The 18,452-nt window shown below is 42.4% G+C and overlaps 1 protein-coding gene across 7 annotated transcripts in view; it reads left to right on the plus strand.

Annotated features, from left to right (window-relative positions):
* Window positions 1–6,638, plus strand: part of RBPJ (recombination signal binding protein for immunoglobulin kappa J region) — a 225,233-nt gene extending 218,595 nt beyond the window's left edge. For 6 of the 7 annotated variants that reach the window (XM_027598381.2, XM_027598379.2, XM_027598380.2 and 3 more), the window contains 4 exons: window positions 96–236; window positions 1,288–1,443; window positions 2,042–2,145; window positions 2,259–2,661. In XM_027598381.2, coding sequence (XP_027454182.1) covers window positions 96–236; window positions 1,288–1,443; window positions 2,042–2,145; window positions 2,259–2,574 — 717 coding nt within the window. In that variant the 3' untranslated portion in view covers window positions 2,575–2,661. Of the gene's footprint in view, window positions 1–95; window positions 237–1,287; window positions 1,444–2,041; window positions 2,146–2,258 lie in introns of all 7 variants that reach the window. The other variant, XM_027598378.2, reaches the window with a different exon arrangement.
* Window positions 6,639–18,452: the final 11,814 nt, after the last annotated feature.

Raw genomic sequence — 18,452 nt, forward strand, 5'->3', positions numbered from 1 at the left:
TTGTCATCTGAAAGCATTTTTTACACCTCGCCTTATTGCTTATAAATGTTTCTCCATATGTGATGACCTTTTCTTTTCTAATTATTGAAATACAGATAATTAGGAAGGTTGATAAGCAGACCGCTTTACTGGATGCAGATGATCCTGTGTCACAACTCCATAAATGTGCATTTTACCTTAAGGATACTGAAAGAATGTACTTGTGCCTTTCTCAAGAAAGAATAATCCAGTTTCAGGTACGTTTTAAAATTATTGGTAAAAATGTACTGTCTTTCAGTTAGCAGCATACAGAAACCTAAAACTCTCATGTAATGTTAATTGTACCCAAATACATGAAGCTGTTTTCAGATATTTTTCTCAAGTCCAAAGGTTCTTTAACCTACATGATCCTGAGACATGGCCGTCACCCCACCTCAAGGAAGAACTCAAAACGATAAAAATGTTCTTGGAGAAACAGTTAACGTCTAGTTCTGGGAAATCGAAAAGTTCCGCAGATCTTCCAAAAGTAGATTTTGAGCGTTTGGTGAATCCGCTGAAGCTGTGTGAAGACATTGTAGATAGATACACATATATTTTGGGGGAGAGTTCATAATTATCAGATTTACATTGGGGTCTTCCTAGATGGTCATGACGAGATGTTTTGTAAGATGATTTTTGACTACATTCATTCAGAAGTCTTTCATGAGTACATCTATGACATGGACAGATGATTTAATAGGATAATTACACTTTCGTGTGAAACTCATTTGTCAACATCTGGAGACCTGTTTCAGAGAGGTGGCCACGTGCAGCCATTCTCCTCAGCCCAGAGCGGATGGACTGGTCTGGGTGTTTCAAGGTAGGGGTAGGGGAATGCCAGTTCACATCTCGGCTCCCTCCTGCTGAAAGTGCATGAGTTTCTAAATGCTCTTAAAGCTTGAGGGGCTCCTAGTTTCTTTCTTAGGGATCCGTAAAGAGTTTTAATTAACTATTTACATCACGAATACCGATCTTTTATTAAAGAAATTATACAGGTACTGGCGTACTCTCAAATGGTTATTATGAAAAGTATTATTTTTAATATGTCACCAAAATATATTATAATAAAAACTGCTGAATGTGAGGTTGCCAAATTAAATATTCTGTTTATGTTTATTTAGGGACTGGCAAAGCATCATGTTTGGAAGTTCATAAATTTGAACTGAATTCTCTCCATGTTAACTCCAGTGTACAAGTACTCCCTTGTTAAAATTGTCTTATACTGCAATGTATATAAAACTCGATTTCTAAACATTCTTTCTTCATAAGGCCACTCCATGCCCAAAAGAACCAAATAAAGAGATGATAAATGATGGAGCTTCCTGGACAATCATTAGTACAGATAAGGCGGAATATACATTTTATGAGGGAATGGGCCCTGTCCTTGCCCCAGTCACCCCTGTGCCTGTCGTAGAAAGTCTTCAGGTAAGACCACTTACTCACAAGTTGACTTTTATTTTTGGGGTTTTTGTTGTTGTTGTTGTTTTAAGATTTTATTTATTTATTTGACAGAGAGAGACAGCGAGAGAGGGAACACAAGTAGGGGGAGTGGGAGAGGGAGAAGCAGGCTTCCCGCGGAGCAGGGAGCCCGATATGGGGCTCGATCCCAGGACCCTGGGGTCATGACCTGAGCCGAAGGCAGATGCTTAACCGACTGAGCCACCCAGGCACCCCTATAATCATGTTATTTAAAAAGAAGAGTTTTGGGCGCCTGGGTGGCTCAGCCGTTAAACGTCTGCCTTCGGCTCAGGTCATGATCCCAGGGTTCTGGGATCGAGTCCCACATCGGGCTCCCTACTCGGCAGGAAGCCTGCTTCTCCCTCTCCCACTCCCCCATTTGTGTTCCCACTCTCGCTGTCTCTCTCTCTGTGTCAAATAAATAAATAAAATCTCTAAAAAAAAAATAAAGAGTTTTATTCATTTTTTTTTTAACAGATCATAGTCAAATGAAAAACTAATCTGTGTACTTCAATGAAAAATGAAAATTTTTCTCAACATTGTTCTCATTTTCTGTGACTTTCAGTTGAATGGCGGTGGGGACGTAGCAATGCTTGAACTTACAGGACAGAATTTCACTCCAAATTTGCGAGTGTGGTTTGGGGATGTAGAAGCTGAAACTATGTACAGGTACTTAATGAAACTTCTTACATCATCTGGAGTTTTTGATGGGGGTGGGTACATGGGATTCATTCCAGTTGTAAAACGTACGTGGCTTCTAAGTTATTTCTATCCCCCCCCAGATGTGGAGAGAGCATGCTGTGTGTTGTCCCAGACATTTCTGCATTCCGAGAAGGCTGGAGATGGGTCCGACAGCCAGTCCAGGTCCCAGTAACTTTGGTCCGTAACGATGGGATCATTTATTCCACCAGCCTTACCTTTACCTACACGCCAGAACCAGGGCCACGGCCACACTGCAGTGCCGCGGGAGCCATCCTTCGAGCCAGTTCAGGCCAAGTGCCCCCTAATGAATCAAACACAAACAGCGAGGGAGGTTATACAAACGTCAGCACAAATTCAACCAGTGTCACATCCTCTGCAGCAACAGTGGTGTCCTAACTACCGTTTTTTTGCTAGGACTTAAACTGACTTGAGTGCGGCAAAATGGTGACAAAAAAAAAGAGAGAGAAAAAGGAAAAAAATGAACCATCTTTTGTGGTTTCTTGGGAAAACTTTTCATACCAGGTGATACTGTTCCAAAACCCCATTACCTACAAGTGCTGATTGGACGTGCAGAAGCCACAGTAAAACAGACAAGCAAAACATGGAAATGTACAAACTATTGGAATTCGGTGTTTTTTTCCAGCTGTTCTTTTTGTTTGGTTGGCTTTTGTTTGGTTTTGTTTAAATGGGCAAGAAATAGAGATGTGGCTGGAATAAAAGTTAATCAAGCTAGAAGACACAAATCTAACATAGTTTTTACGGACCAAGGAACTTGCGTAAGCTTTAGCAAAAGGTACATTTTCACCATACCTTTTTTTTATATCACAGTATCTAGTACACCTTTGTTACCAAATAGGTTGTTCCCCTCCCCACCCCTCTTTGAGCTTCTGCTCTTCAGTACATTCAAGTTCCAAGCCTGACCATGCTTGTTTAATCTAATTACCATATTCTTCCAGGGTTTTTTGTTTTTATTTAAGGCTGGAACTCCTACTCTTTTTTTTTTTTTTAAGCAGATGTCTTAATGACTTTTCATGAGTCGAAAGTGTTTTGGTTTCAGCAAGTCAAATCCTGTAAAGGCCCGCATATTTTTTTTTAAGATTATATGAAGTCTGTGCAAAAGCTTTAAAAAAAAAAAAAATGCCTCTGCCTTGCCTGCAATACATGCAATGTACGTTAACTTCGTCTCTGTTCTCAGACACTGTCTGTAGTTACTTCCTTGTTTTCCTTTTTTTTTTTTAAAGTATTTATAGTGGTATTCCAAGAGGTGGAATTAAATGTGGCCATTTAGTCCTTAATGAATTAATGGCTCAGAACATGGTATTTGGAGTGTTCTCTCCCCTTTTCCCATGCGTAAATGTATCTCCATGTTTAAGGATTTGTTCAGGTCCCTTCCCCCACCCCCACCCCGCCCCCTACAACTCCCTGATCTTGTACATAACTTGTATTATGTGTAAGTTAAACATTTTATTTTGAACTTGGAACGTTCCCAGTGATTTCATTCAGCAGGGTGTTTTCTGCCTTGTCGGCATATGACAAAAAAATATATATATATATATCATGAGAAGTATTTGCTACCAGTTGGTAGATGGTGCCCTTATTGAGGAAAATCTCAGCAAAAGCATGTGTTTACTTTTTTTTTTGGTAGCCTAGGTCAAAACATTGTAACCTTAAAACAAGATGCTTTTATTAGATGACCAACTAAAATAGCTTCGAAGACAGTACTTTAGAACAGATAGTTGTGAGATTATAAAACTGCAAATGTAATTTATCTTTCCATATCTCTCCTGCCTTTCTTTGTCTTCTCTTCCCCAGTACTGAGTGTCTCCACAAATGTCTCCTACTCAGAAAACATTTCTTTTCCATTCAGTTAAGATTTAGTTGCATTCAGGGTTGTGTGTAGGCCTCAGACGCTCAGCTCACCGGTTTCACATTGCTTCCCTTCCCGCACTTTGGTTATACCTTCATTCGGTTTCTCAGAAATTGCAGCCGACTCACTGGGCTACATTTAGTACAGGAACCCTGTGTGTAACTTATAGGACACAGTCTAGTAATACAATCATCCTTCTTAGAGTTAAAAACTACCTCTAGAATGTGGTAAACTTTTACTGTCCCATAAAACAGGAGCCACAAGTACCTTATGAATGCAAAACTAACTTCCTGCAGTGTTTCCAGACAGAACATTGTCTTTCTGGTGTCCTGGGCAATTTTGAAGACATTGTCATCAGAAGACTTTTTAAACATCTTATTAGTAGCCTTTTTTTTTTTTTTTTTTTGGTCCCCCAAGCTTTGCTGTCTTCATCACTCATCCTTTTGCTTAGACTATGTCATTGTAAATACAATTGCTAACCTCTCTAAATCACCTTTTCCTCAGTTTTCAAGGGGGAAGTCATTTGTAAAACATGTTAGTGGTTAAGTCAAAGTTATTGTGGTTTTCTCTTACTGCAAGCCTTTTTAAATTACTCACAGGCTGCATTCTTCTCTCTATATAAGCCTTCTCTTCAGATGTGCTCCAGTCACTAGCTTCTCCTGTAAGCCGACCCAGCCTCACACTTTAAATCTGTTCCAGTGATCCAGGGCAGAATTGTGGCCTTATCTGTCTTTGTTTTAACTGTTCACTAGCTGCTTCTTGCAAACTTGCTCATTTCCAAGTAGTATTTCTTCTCTGTTGAGTCACTGATGTAGTCTTTATACAGTGCTTTTTGTTCGGAGTTTGGAAATATTTTCAGTGCCGCTCTCCTTTGAATGGGCCACTCCCCAGGTTTGGTGTCTAGTTAGGAAACTGTGTTAAATTAACCGATAACAGATGAGATACTTTCGAAGAACAAACGATTCCTTACCTATCTTTGCAGCTCAAATTAACTTTTCAAGTTGATGGCTTTATTAAAATGAACTTTGCTTTTTTACTATTTAATTATGCCTTATTTTGGCTCTTTGTTTCTTTTAATAAGGTGATTTTGAAATATTAGACTGTAAAGCCTTTTCCTGTTTGTTTTTTTTGTTTGTTTGAAAAGTCCAAGAATGTACTTATACAGACATTTCCCTTGCTATTTTATGCCATTCTGCATACCACAAACTAAAGACTGAAATGATTTGTCTGTTGTACCTTCTTATTTTAATCAGTAGTTCTTTTGTCAGCTGCTTTTAAAAAAATCTTCATGGATTTGTGAATCATTTTCAGTGTATAATTTATAGGAGCCTTGTCCTCTGGTTATAGAAGAACACAGCCCCTCCTCAGATGGCATTATTAGAGATGCTGGTCCTTTTTCCTCATAACGACTCTCTTAGAATGGTGGCCGCTTCAGTTAGAGAACATTCGAGTTTGGAGTTCTGTTTTTTTAATTCTGTTTTAGAAGCGTATCTTCTGCTCTCATGAGCTATGCAATCTCTAAAAATATGCTAGAAACTGAGTCTGTGATCCGGTATGTTTTTATTAGTTCCATTGAGTTGATCACATAGATTGGGAAGGCAAGTAAAAGACTTTAAATGTAGAATGCCCTTTTGATTTTGAATGATTTCCTGAATTGAACACTAGGATAATATTTAACCTGCTGCTGACTTTTCTTCAACTGTGGCAACTAAGGGCATCCTCATTTATGTGTTAGTGAAGTATTTATCATTCTCTGCACAGACTCACTTGCGATCATAACTGGTTAGTTTGTGTGTGTGTGTGTGTGTGTGTGTGTGTGTGTGTTTTAAATGAAACTGGTACCATCTGTGCCCTCACAGAATATTCCCAATGCAATTTTTGAGAACTAAACTCATCATGTTTAACCAGATAATCCACAGGGGGGAGGGGTTCCTTTTTTAAACAAAATGCTATTCAATTATTAACCAGGTTACTTACTTTTGATTTCAAAAGCAGCTGTGTTTTCTGATGAGTACTGAACAAATGTGTGTAATTTCTGTGCCAGACTTTTGACTTTGTTTTCAAGCACTGTAATGTGGGATGAATGATTAGAAACAATAATATATTAGGGTTTCTATTTAACCCTTTCAGGACTGAACTGTATCTCCTTTTATTAATTTTTCCCTGTGTCGTGATAAATGTTTGCCAGCATTCAGTACTGTGTTGGTCCAGATGTAGGTTTATATGCTCATTTTTAGCTTATTTCTTGTACCTTGCAGCATGCTCTACGCATTCAGTCCTTAAGGGGTTTATTTTACAAACTGTGCGCCTGTAAGGTTTATTAGCAATAAGATAGAAAATTGAGCAAGTTTATACCATAATTTTGTAGAAAAAAGAATCTGCTCAGTTCCATATTTCATCCATGAGAAACCTGCAATATGGCAGTTGCAAGGAATAAATAAAAAGGAAATGTAAACCATTGTAAAAGTCTTCTGTCGAATGTGCCTGATGCATGTATGACCTTCTCTTGATTTCAGAATACTTCATAAAGATACAATTAAATGACATATCACAGTTTGCGTATTAAAAATCTTAGCTTGCTATCTGCATCACATCAAAGTGATAGCTATGTGAATTTCTTTTTCAGTGTTTTTAACTATGTCATACTTCAGAGAGAGAGTGTTTTGGGGTCCCCCCCGTAATAAGGGGCTTTGTCACTCAAGGGGCGTATCTCCCAATTCAGGAATATTTCAAGCTACTCTCAACAAGATTAAAGAGTATTATTTAGCAGCAGCTTGCTTTCCAATATAAAGTTGTCATTTGGTTTGCCGTACGGAAGAACATATAATGATGGTTTTATGGTCTTTAATGGGGGCTCCTAATTGGAGAGAGCCTTCTTTGTTTAATAGGGAAACAAAGTAAAAGGGGGGGCGTTACATATTTTTTAAATCATAGCAAGTTTTTTTATCTGACTTCTCCCAAAAGAAAGAAATACATTACCAGAATTTTACTAAAGACCTCTTACTCTAAAAATAGTGATTGTTAAATAAGAAACAATTTAGTTGGAAGCTTTTAAAGGTGGAGATTGATAGTGATTACTTGATGTAGAATTTCGAAGAGCATAATAAGCATACATTCCTTGCTATAAATAGTACGTGAGCCCTTTCTAAGCAATCTTATCAAAGATCCATTAAGTCTATTTTCTTCTTCTTGTCACTAAACCCCTAGATGATTGCCATTTATAGAGACGCAGAGGGCAAGCTACATCAGGTTCTAGTGGTAAGTGGTCACAGAAGGGAGTCTTCTCCTTTAAAAAAAAAAAATCTAGAAGGATAGACTAAAAAGAAACCCTAGAAAAAGTTTAGTGCTGGGAAATCATGAGGGAGATGGATGAAGCCGATGTATGTAAAGAGATGATTCATCTTGACCTAAGGGTTACAGCCTAAACCATAAGGCCAAGTGATAGCGCCTGGGAGAAATGGACAGTCAGTCGTACACGTAGCTCTTTGTGTTCAGGATAAAGTCGTTTATGTGCCTGGCACAGAGATAGTAAGTAGTTGAGTTAAAGGTGTTCAGCTCACATATGTAGATATCATGACTTATCTTGGTTCACTGAAAAGGCAGGTAAATATCCTCTAATACAGATAAAGGGGGAAGGTTTTGACTACAAGGACCGTTCATACCAAACATAGATATAACTGTTGGATTTATAGAATGTTTTGCTTTTTGGTACTTTAAACTGGTATTCTATGAAAAAAAATGTTTAAAGGTATCTGTGAAGTTGAGGTGTGTATCAAGTTCTTTCTGGCATAATGATTGTAGTCCTTGTTTTTCATCTCTTAAATTCTGCCACCTTACTTACTCATACAAACGTGTAGGTCAGTCATTTCTGGCACCTTTGCTGGTTGATAATTTCTCCTGGTGCTGGACAGAGTAGGGTCACTAGTATTTATTTAAAGCCTGAACTTTCCATCTAGAAGCACCCCCTGCCTTCATCATATAAAGGAGTAAAGAGTGTAAGTAGGTGGTTTCCACAGTGGCCTCTGGGGCAGTCCTTGATAGCTGTTCCTTTCACCTAGAACTAAACTTTTCTCCTTGCAAGCTTCCTCTCTTCTCTGTTCTTCCTCACCACACAACACAAAGTAATGATAACTAAGTTCTTAATATGGCATTCAGATATTTAGATGATAAAATGAAAAGTTTTGGGGGAAAATAATTGTGACTTCAAGGACAATGAGTGTTACCTTAATCACCAAATGTCCTAGAGAGTTCATGAGCTTGAGAATTTGCTGGTAGATTCTAAAGGTGCAAATGGTGTGATTTGGGGGAAGAACTTCAGCTGAAGGATAGTGGGATATGCGGCTGTTTGCTTAGAAATATGAATGTCCATCCCTAGTTCTGGATAGTGCCAGAAGTTCAACTTTGTTAAGACACAAGTGGGAATTTTTAAATGACCAGTAACAGTCTAGGCTTTGAGCTCTATCAGGGTGTGGCCATTTCTGGAAAATTTCCACTAAGGGCTTGTCTTGGTCTGCTCGGGCTGCCGTAAGAAAATACCACGGACTGGGTGATTTAAACAACAAAAATTTATTTTCTCCCAGTTCTGGAGGCCAGATCAGGGTGCCAGCGTGGTCAAGTTCAGGTGACAACTCCTAATGGCTTGCAGCCAGCCACCCTTCCAGTGGCTTCACAGGGCAGAGAGAGACATAGGTCTTTTCTGAAGGCCACAGTCCTATCTGATTAGGGCCTCACCCTGAGGACCTCATTTAACTTTAATTACCTCCCCAGGGCCCTATCTCCAGATGGAGTTATTGGGAGTTAGGGCTTCAACATGAATGGATGGAGTAGGGGCACAGTTCAGTCCATAGCAGGCTCATCCTAAAAACCTGGTTTGCAGTTTAAACCACATACTGGATGTCCATCTAGGTGACGGTATTTGGGTTTACAGCATCTTAAGTCCTGGTTGGGTTTTCTCAGTAGTTAGCTAAGATGATGAATGGACTGGGAGAAGTCACTTTGGCCACTTGTAAATTGTTTGGTGGCCACTTGTAAATTGTTTGGTGGCCACTATGTAATCCTCACCACAACCTTGTGAGCTTATGCCTGTTTTGAAGAGACAGGCCCAGGATCCTGCTAAGTGCCACACTAGACTTCCCAAGCCCCAGTTCCCAAAGGATCAAGGGACCTGGGTTACTAGGGAGTGGTTCCGTGACAAATTCTGTCTTAAGGAACTTTATAGGGAAAAGCTATTCTATTTTAGTCCTCAGATTTTGCAGTTGAGAAAAACAGCCCTAAAGAAATTGAAAAATCCAAACGTAGTTCTAGGTTGAAAATGCTTTATAAACTCGAAAGAGCTGTTCAGTTGCTAGGTGTTTATTATTGTTACCATTATTATTCTAATATCTCCTGGCTGACGTCTTGGCTAGTCCCCCTATCCAAGCCTTACTTGTAAATAATGTGCAAATTTCATAACCCTGTACACTTGAAAACATTTTCCATCTTCCAGGTGAAGATAATGGGTCTCATCTCTTAACAGGTTTAGTAGCCAATTCTAACTTCACATGTTCCTGGACCCACTATGTTGGCAGTAGGAAGACCAGAGCTCAGAGACCAGGGTATGAATAGTGACCTGAGTGATTGGTGTCAAATCATAAACACTGTTCCGCCACTGACTTGTCTGGGTGGTTGATTCTGCAGCTCTCCAGTATTTCTTTGGCCCATTTGTAAGTGGGGGGAAATGACACATAGTTATTAGGAGGGGCACAAATGGAAAGCCCTTAGCTGTGGACCTAGCTCTGTTGAGCCTCAAAGTGCAGAACACCTGCTTTGGTTGTCCTCGGTTGGGTTCAGGAGTCCATTTGGCTTGGGTCTTTAGGATCAGTATGAGTTTGGTCCTCAAGCCCGGTTGTTGATTATTCATTCAAGAAAACCATGATAGGACTGTTTTGCATTTAATAGCTCAGAGTTTTAAAAATCTACACCTTCACTGTGATGGCCATTAGAGTTAAAATCATTTTAAAGTCAGAAACCAAGACCGGTTACTAGGGAAAGGGGATTTTTTAAGAAAAGCAGAAGCCCACAGGATTGAAGGGACACCTGAATCATGCTTAGAAATAGAACCCCTGTGGGTTAACCCAGGAGCCTGCTTCGTAAGAGTGGTCTGCTCTGGGAACCACTGCCCCTGTGCATTCCCTGTCTCATCCCTAAGTCATCTCCAGATGGAGTTTTGCAGATAACAGCAACTGGTCATGTGAGCCTACATCACCGGCACTCACTGTGCATTTAGAGGAAAGGTCAGTTAAAAGGAACCTCTAGGGGCTCTTTGGTTCCCGTGTTGAGTCCTAACAATCAGTAGGGAAAGAGATAATTACCCACAAAGGAAATTGAAGTTGCCAGGATGGGGGAACAGACGCTAGGCAATCACTCTAGAGGGCTACAAACAGTATATTCTGTAATAAAGTGTATTAAATGTATTCTCTGTGCTAAAGGCTTTACGTGAAAACATCTCTTACTCCTCAAATTCCTATGAGCCAATTTAATAGGCAGTTTTGAGAAGGATGCTCAGATCATGAGCCACATTAGGAAAAGCCCTCCCATCTCATCTGGCCTTTTAACCTTTTTAAAAAAAGCTCCTTGCACAGGATGGGCTCTTGGGAACTATGTGCTTTTTTTTTTTTTTTTTTAAACCCCATGGTAGCTGATCGAGTCTGGACCACTGAAGGAACTTCCTGTAGGGTTCTGCAGGTGATTGTGCAGGGAGCAGATGGGAGATCACATGGGCCTCACATGGGCCTTCTTTTGACATAGGAACTGACATGTGAAGTGAACTGGTTTATAGGGAGCATGAAGCAGACACCCAAAGAAAACGGCGAGCACTCCCAATTCCACCCCCTTACTAGACTTAACTAGATTCCTGCTCTTGAGTTCCCAGAGGTAAACCATTATCCTTATCATTGCCCTTCAGCGCTTGAGTTAACTTGAATAGGTTTTTATTACTTGTTACTGGTGTCCTGATAGGTAAGTCTTACTGTTGTTACCTTAATTTTACCAATGAAGAAATTAAGAAAAAGGCAAGGGTCATTTGCAGGGTTCCACAGCTTCAAGTGGCAAAGCTGAGATTCAAACCCAGGCCCACTGGACCTGGGTAATTAGTTGATTATTCATTCAAGAAAACCATGATAGGACTGTTTTGCATTTAATAGCTCAGAGTTTGGAGGCTTGGAGGCACTAAGACACTTCCAAAGAGCAGAGAGAAGGTAGCATTTCAACAGTGCCTCAGAGAGTGAGGCATTCAGGATCTCAGCAGGTAAGTGCTGGGGTTCTGACAAATGGAAGGCAAGGAGCTGGGAGCATCTGGGTGTGCATGGTCAAGGGCAAGTTCTTCAGTGTCACGGGACCACGGGGTACTAGTGGGGCATGGGAATTGGTTGTTAATGGTATTGTATAAATATGACAGGTTACCAGGGTCACATGGGTAGAATCTCCAGCTATGCCTGTTAGGGGAAAAACCGTTCTCTGAGCCTCACCTCTTTCCTTGTGGAATGGAGTGATCCTTCATTAGGACATGTTCATATTCTTGGCCTCTGCCCCTTACTCCGTAACTTTGTGGAATTCGTTAATTTTGCTCTGTTACAACCAGTCCCTGCAGATGCAGCAATAAAAGCTCTGCTTACATGGAGCTTTCCTGCTAGTGGAGAGAGGCTAGGTGTAGATACAAAACTTATTATTTACATGCACACATGTATTTACCTAATAAGAGCTCAGACTGAAAACGTCACTCATCTAGAGGTCAGAGATCATGGAATCTGACCAACAGCCCAGCAGTGTCCCAGGGTGTATATGGGTGAAGATTACTGTTGTATCCTAGGGGTACTGAGTCTGTTATGTTCAGTATGAAGATCTTCCATCAGGAAGCCGGCTGTGACTCCAGGTTTCCCATCGGAGCCCTCTTTCCAGAGAGAGAGCGAGCAAGCCCCTTCTGAGGGAAGAGCCAGCCCAGCTGGAGGCAGGGATGGAGGCCGAGGCTGAGGACTGCGTGAGGACCTCGGGGACCCTGGCGCGGCTCGGCACGTGGACCCAGGAAGCCCAAACAGCAGCCGACCTGCCGTCCCTGCTGGTTTGATTTGGGAGTGACCTCTCCCCTACATGGAGTGCAGCCAGGAGAATGGAGATGCCATTTGCAAGATAGGGAAGGCAGGGGGGGAGGGGGGGGAGGAGGAGACCCAGAGTAAATTTTAGGTATGTTAATTTGAGATGACTATTAGACTTCACATTAAAATGTCAAGTGAGCGGTTAGGTGTCCAGGTCTGGAGTTCAGGGGGGCAGTCTGTGCTAGAGATACACATCTGGGAGCCCCTCCCAGGTGATGGTGTTTAATGCCATAGCCTGATGGGATCACCGAGGGAGGGGTGTAGGTAAGAGGGGTTCCAGTACTGAACCCAGGGCAGCGCTTCTCCAACTTTATAGTAGGTCAGTGGGCGTGGGTCTCAAGATCCTGCATTTCTAACAAACTCCCAGGCAACTCTGGTGCTGCTGTCTGGAGACCCCGCTTTGGGTAGCGAGGGCCCCATGTATCCCCAGAGACGATTGGGAGTGATTGACAGAAAGAGTAAAGTGCCTCTTTACTCCATAGAAATGATTATGTTTAATTAACATCAGTGTTTTCCAAGTCACCATTTACTCACCAATAATGGTTTTAGAAGAAGCACTGTTTCTTTCTCTTTTTTTGTTTTTTGTTTTTTTGTTTTTAATTGAACTCAACCCAAGATCAAAAGTCTCATGCTCTACCTACTGAGCCAGCCAGGTGCTCCAAGCCTTACTGGTTTTTAAGCACAGGGTTAAAATTTCTCTTTACGCTCGAGAAGGCCTTCTATACCAGACCGCAAATGGGCTAGGCAGATGCTTGTTACAGGGCCGATCATGTGGCCTGTCTAAAAAGTGAAATGTTCACATGCAATTATAGTGAGGATGCACAGGAGGCTTCGTGACCTGACAGTGTGTCAGAAACCCCAGAGCCCTGTAGCATCCAAGAAGTTGGTGTACCCAGAAGTTACAGGAATGTTGAACAACTCCTGCGTTTAAAAAAAATCCTTGGTTTGAAAAAAACACCAAAACCCCTCATTTTTAAGCTCCCTTACTTATGAGAGCAATTCTGCCAGTTCAGAAAGACTGAATTTTGACAAAAACCTCCATGAGTGGTATCTTCACTCAAACCGGCCAAGCTGCTCTGCAGAAACACTTTTCTGTGGCGTGGCTCTCGGAAGGCCACATTTTCATTCCCCTCACTGTGATCTGAGATCTAAACGACATCAACAATACACAAGTTCTCTCTAGGGAAGAGGATTCTAGATGCAAGGTGAGCAGAGGGGCGAAGTAGGAGAGTCCAGAAACATTTACTAGCCCAAGGGGAGACACACACACATACGCATCATATGCCACTACAATCCTCTGAATATGTGTTAAAAACACCAGGAGTCTCTTTGGAATATGATGATTAACATTTTCGGGCGCCTGGGTGGCTCAGTTGGTTAAGTGACTGCCTTCGGCTCAGGTCATGATCCTGGAGTCCTGGGATCGAGTCCCACATCAGGCTCCCGGCTCAGTGGGGAGCCTGCTTCTCCCTCTGACCCTCTCCCCTCTCATGCTGTTTCTCTCTCTCTCTCTCTCTCTCTCAAATAAATAAATAAAATCTTTAAAAAAAAAAAATTTTCTGTCATGTGGTTGGAACCCTGGCTGGGTGTCAAGAGCAGAGCTTCAGGCCCATACCCTGGAGTCTGACTCACCGTGGGCAGCTGGAAAAGACTTGAGCACAGGCACTGGGGCCCAGGGCAAACTGGAACTGCTTTTGTATGTTTCCCTTTCTAACCTGTGTAGCAAAAGTGGAGATATTTAAAAAGATCGAAAGCCGCACATTAAGGCATATGAAGCACTTGGTTTTCTGAGCTGTTGAAAAATATTTGCAAACCCACCTTGTAGGAGCCAGATGGAAGGCGCTTTATTACAGTATTGCTTTAAGGCTTTGGGCATCCTTTTACTCACTTCCTTGCCGCAGGTGATGATTCTCTGTTGCTGAAACCCTCTTTCACTTGGCTTCCGGGACACCAAGCTTTCTGGGAACTCTTTGTGGGTCTGCGCCGCTAGCCCATCCTCACCTCCCCAGCCTGCAAACGTGGGACGGCACCAGTGCAAAGTCCTGTCCCCTCCTCTTCCCCAGCTACACTCCTCCCACGGTGATCTGCCCCATCTCGCGTCTATATGGAGATGACCACCCACATCCTCTTTCCCACCCAAACTTCTTGTCTGCCCTCCAGGATTGTAGGTAAAACTGCTTACTCAACATCTGAAGGCTAACCCACGATTTCCTCACTTCACCCCTTCCCCCTTTCTCCAATCCCCACCTCTTCTCCTTTCTCCAGCCCGTCTTCCCCTTTCAGTAAACGAGGCCTCCAAGCTTCCGGCAGCTTAGGGAGAAAACGAAGTCAGTCTTGATTCATTTCTTTCTCTCACATCCCACATCCAGTCCATCAGTAAAGCTAGCCAACAACTCCTTCAAAATACAGTCAAACTCTGACCACGTCTCATCACCTCTACCACCACCACTGTGAGCCCAGCCACCACTGGTTGTCACGTGGGTTATTAGGGTCGCTTTCTGACCACTCCTGCTTCCTCTCAGGCCCTCTTAGAGGGATTCTTTGAAAATGTGTCCCTCTGCTGCTTAAAGCTGTTCATTGACTTCTCATCTTGCTCAGAGTCCAAATCCAAGGACCTCCTCATGACCCTCGTCTGCCTTGCTACTCTTGGTCGTCATCTTTAACCCTCTCCCCGGGCCTACTGTATGCCAGACACGCTGACTCCTTTTGTCTTTCCTAGATTTCACCAGACATGCTCTCAGCTCAGGGCCTTTGCATTGGTGTTTCTGGAAGGTCTGGAAGAGCATCCACTATTTTTGCCATAAGCATCTTTGCCGTGGACATCTTCGCTGTGTAACTAATTGGCTATAAGGCAATTTTGCCCTAAGTTAATAAAAAAGAATAATTGGTAGACAATTTGGTTTGACAGTTTGGTTTCATCAACTGGTTGACAGTTTAGTTTCATTTCCCCATTGATGCAACACTCCCATTTTTATATAAATCTTAGCCCTTACAATGGTCTATACAGTGGCACAGAGTTTTGAACTCACATTTCCCATAGAACTTTAGTAGGACATATGACGATATGCCAAGAACAAAACAGTGTAGAGAACTTTCACAAGGCAATACAAAGCTCAGTTACACATGCATCCTAGTATTTAACCACTGATATTTCTCTTAATGAAGGAAGAAATTTTAGCAGAAAAAAAGAGTACAATACTGAACAAGGAGATGAATCACCAAGCAAAAAAATGTAATACTAGGAATGAAAGACTTCGAAGACAAGTGTTTAGATAGAACCCACAAAATAAAATCCGTTGTTTGCGCATTGCCGTAAATCCACACGCAGTTTATTTCTTTTAACATTTTATTTATTTATTTGACAGCCAGATAGACAAGTAGGGGAAACAGTAGAGGGAGAGGGAGAAGCAGACTCCCTGCTGAGCAAGGAGCCCATGCGGGGCTCGATCCCAGGACCCTGGGATCATGACCTGAGCTGAAGGCAGACGCTTAACCAACTGAGCCACCTGGGTGCACCCCCCCGACATTTTATTTTATTTTATTTTATTTTATTTTATTCTATTTTAAGATTTTATTTATTTATTTGAGAGAGAGAGACACAGCGAGAGAGGGAACACAAGCAGGGGGAGTGGGAGAGGGAGAAGCAGGCTTCCTGCGGAGCGGGGAGCCCGATGTGGGGTTCAATCCCAGGACCCCGGGATCACGACCCGAGCTGAAGGTAGACGCTCAACGACTGAGCCACCCAGGTGCCCGACATTTTAAATGTACTCAAATATTTTGTATTTTGCAATAAAGTCTTTAACTTTGTTACTCATTTTTCACATTTCATTATGTTCTTTTTAATGAATGTCCCTCTCTGATTTGTCATGGTTTTATCTTTTATGGCAAAATTGCCTTATGGCCAATTAGTTATGTGGCAAAAATGCTTAACAATGAAACTACCGAGAATGGTCTGGAACACTCTTCCTCTGATGTCCCCAAGATCTATGCCCTCACTTCCCGCAGGTTACCATCTTTATACACCTTATGCAAAATTGTACTTCTACTCCTTTTGCTCTCTGTACCCTTGACTTGTTTTTTATTCATGATGCTTATCACCACCTGACACAGTGTATTTACTCATCATATTGTTTATTTCTGCCCGCCAACCAGCATGAAAATTCCTTGAGACCCGGAGCTTTGTTTTGTTCCTGTGTCCCCAGACCCTGGCAGAGTGCCTGGCCCGTAGTAGGTGCTCAGTAAATATTTGCTGAATGGATGACTGTCTCTTAGTCACACCGTCGGGTGGTGTGTCCAATCTACCTTGAAAACCCAGGCTTATGCTTTAATTCAGAAGCCTGATAAAGAATGACTTACTCTGGAAGTCTAGACATGACAGGAACTACCCAAGACCAGAGACAATGTAAAGACAAGAATATCGACAGTGGGAATGAAGGGATTCTCGGCAGCCAAGAATATGGAATGGTGAAAAATTGATTTAGTGTCTCAGGGGTTTTTTCTCAATGAAGATTTCTGTTATTAGGTAAAAGAAAGTGGGTAGGACTTAGGAACTTTGGTGCTTTGGTGGAATTTTGTCCAGTGCTTTTTCTTTGAAAGTTTCTTCCCTTCCATTGTCTCTGTTCTCTCTTTCCAGAATTCCTACCACTCAGACGACTCTCCCAACCCCACCACCCCGACCAATTCTTTCATTTTCTTGTCTTTTATTCTTTTTCATTTCTTTGTCTTTCTATTCCATTTTTCAGAGAGATTCCCTCTACTTTTTCTTTTAACCTTCCTCTCCATTTTCTCATTTGGCTCTTTTTTTTTTTCTTTTTTCGTTTTCTAAAGCTCTTTCTTGTTTTTTCATAACATCCTGTTCTTAGTGCATTTGAGGGATACAATATATATTTTTTAATCTCTCTGAAATATTTGTCGTAAGATCCATTTTAAGAGAGTTTCTGACTCAAGAAGTCTGGGTTGAGCCCAAGAAATTGCACTTCTAATGGGTTTCTAGGTGATGCTGATACCGATCCAGGGACCGCACATTGGGAACCAAGGGTCAACAACTATCTGCCCACGTGTGTCTTTCCTTTGTAACTTTTCCTCAGTTGCAATTTGTTATCAAGAAATAACGGAAGGAAGAGAAGGAGGGAGGGAAGTTGGGTAAGGAGGGGCCTGGAATGCAGCTGAGAAGCTCAGAGGCCAAGATATAAACATGCCTTTCTTCCAAAAGTCAGCCTTGATGAACTTGAATCTAGTTGAAAGAGCATGAACATGGATTTGGGAGATCTGCGTGTCAGTCCCAGTCTCTCACCAACACATTGCCTGGTCACAGGAAGTTCCCCGAAACTTTGGCCTCTGTCTCCTGGTCTGTAACGTGGGCGATTGTCACAGATGGTCGTCAAGGTGCTTGCAGCTGGAAGATTCCATGGCTTGACTGTCATCCAAAGCTGGAAGGCTATTACCAGGGAACAGGCGGCGGTACCATTTGCTGAGCACTCATGTGCCCAAACTGTGCTAACTGCTTTACCCCCCTGATCTCATGTTTAAAGTGCTCCACAACTCTGGGAAGCAGAACTTCTTATTCCCATTCATGGAGGAGGAGACTGAGGCTCCTCGACTAACTGGTCCAAGAGCGTATCATCAATTACGTCAGAGCTGGGGGAGGCAGCAGGGCTCTGAAAAGGGCATTGTGCCTTTGGGGCACAGACTTGGGCTCAGATTCAGGGTCCGCGTCTCTCCTGGCTTGCGGTCTTGGACACCTCACTTTACTTCTGGAAGCCTCAGTGTTCTCTAAAATGAGGGTGACAAAATCCGCCTCACAGAGGTGGATAAACATAAAAATGCAGTCGAATGTGTAAAAGCAGTTGGCATGAAGGAGCCATTCGCGAGATGCTACATTTGATTTGGGAAACGCAGCTAGGCTTTTAGGTGGCAGGCAGCCTGCTCAGAAGAGAAAAGGCAAATGTGCATTATGTTTGAAGCCAAGTGGCTTTTCATCCCAGGGAGATTTACCAGCTAGTAGCGGGGGGGGGGGGGGGGGGGGGGGGGGGGCGAGGGGCGGGGGAGAGTTACCTGGGTCTGAACAGCCCTTGGCATTCTCTAGTAAGAAGGGCGAATGCAAGGGGGCACCTGGGTGGCTCAGTTGGTTAAGCAACTGCCTTTGGCTCAGGTCATGATTCTGGAGTCCCAGGATCGAGTCCCACATCGGGCTCCCTGCTCATCAGGGAGTCTGCTTCTCCCTCTGACCCTCCCCCCTCTCATGTTCTCTCTCTCTCCCATTCTCTCTCTCAAATAAA

This window comes from Zalophus californianus, chromosome 2, assembly GCF_009762305.2.
Source record: "Zalophus californianus isolate mZalCal1 chromosome 2, mZalCal1.pri.v2, whole genome shotgun sequence".
Classification (NCBI taxonomy): domain Eukaryota; kingdom Metazoa; phylum Chordata; class Mammalia; order Carnivora; family Otariidae; genus Zalophus; species Zalophus californianus.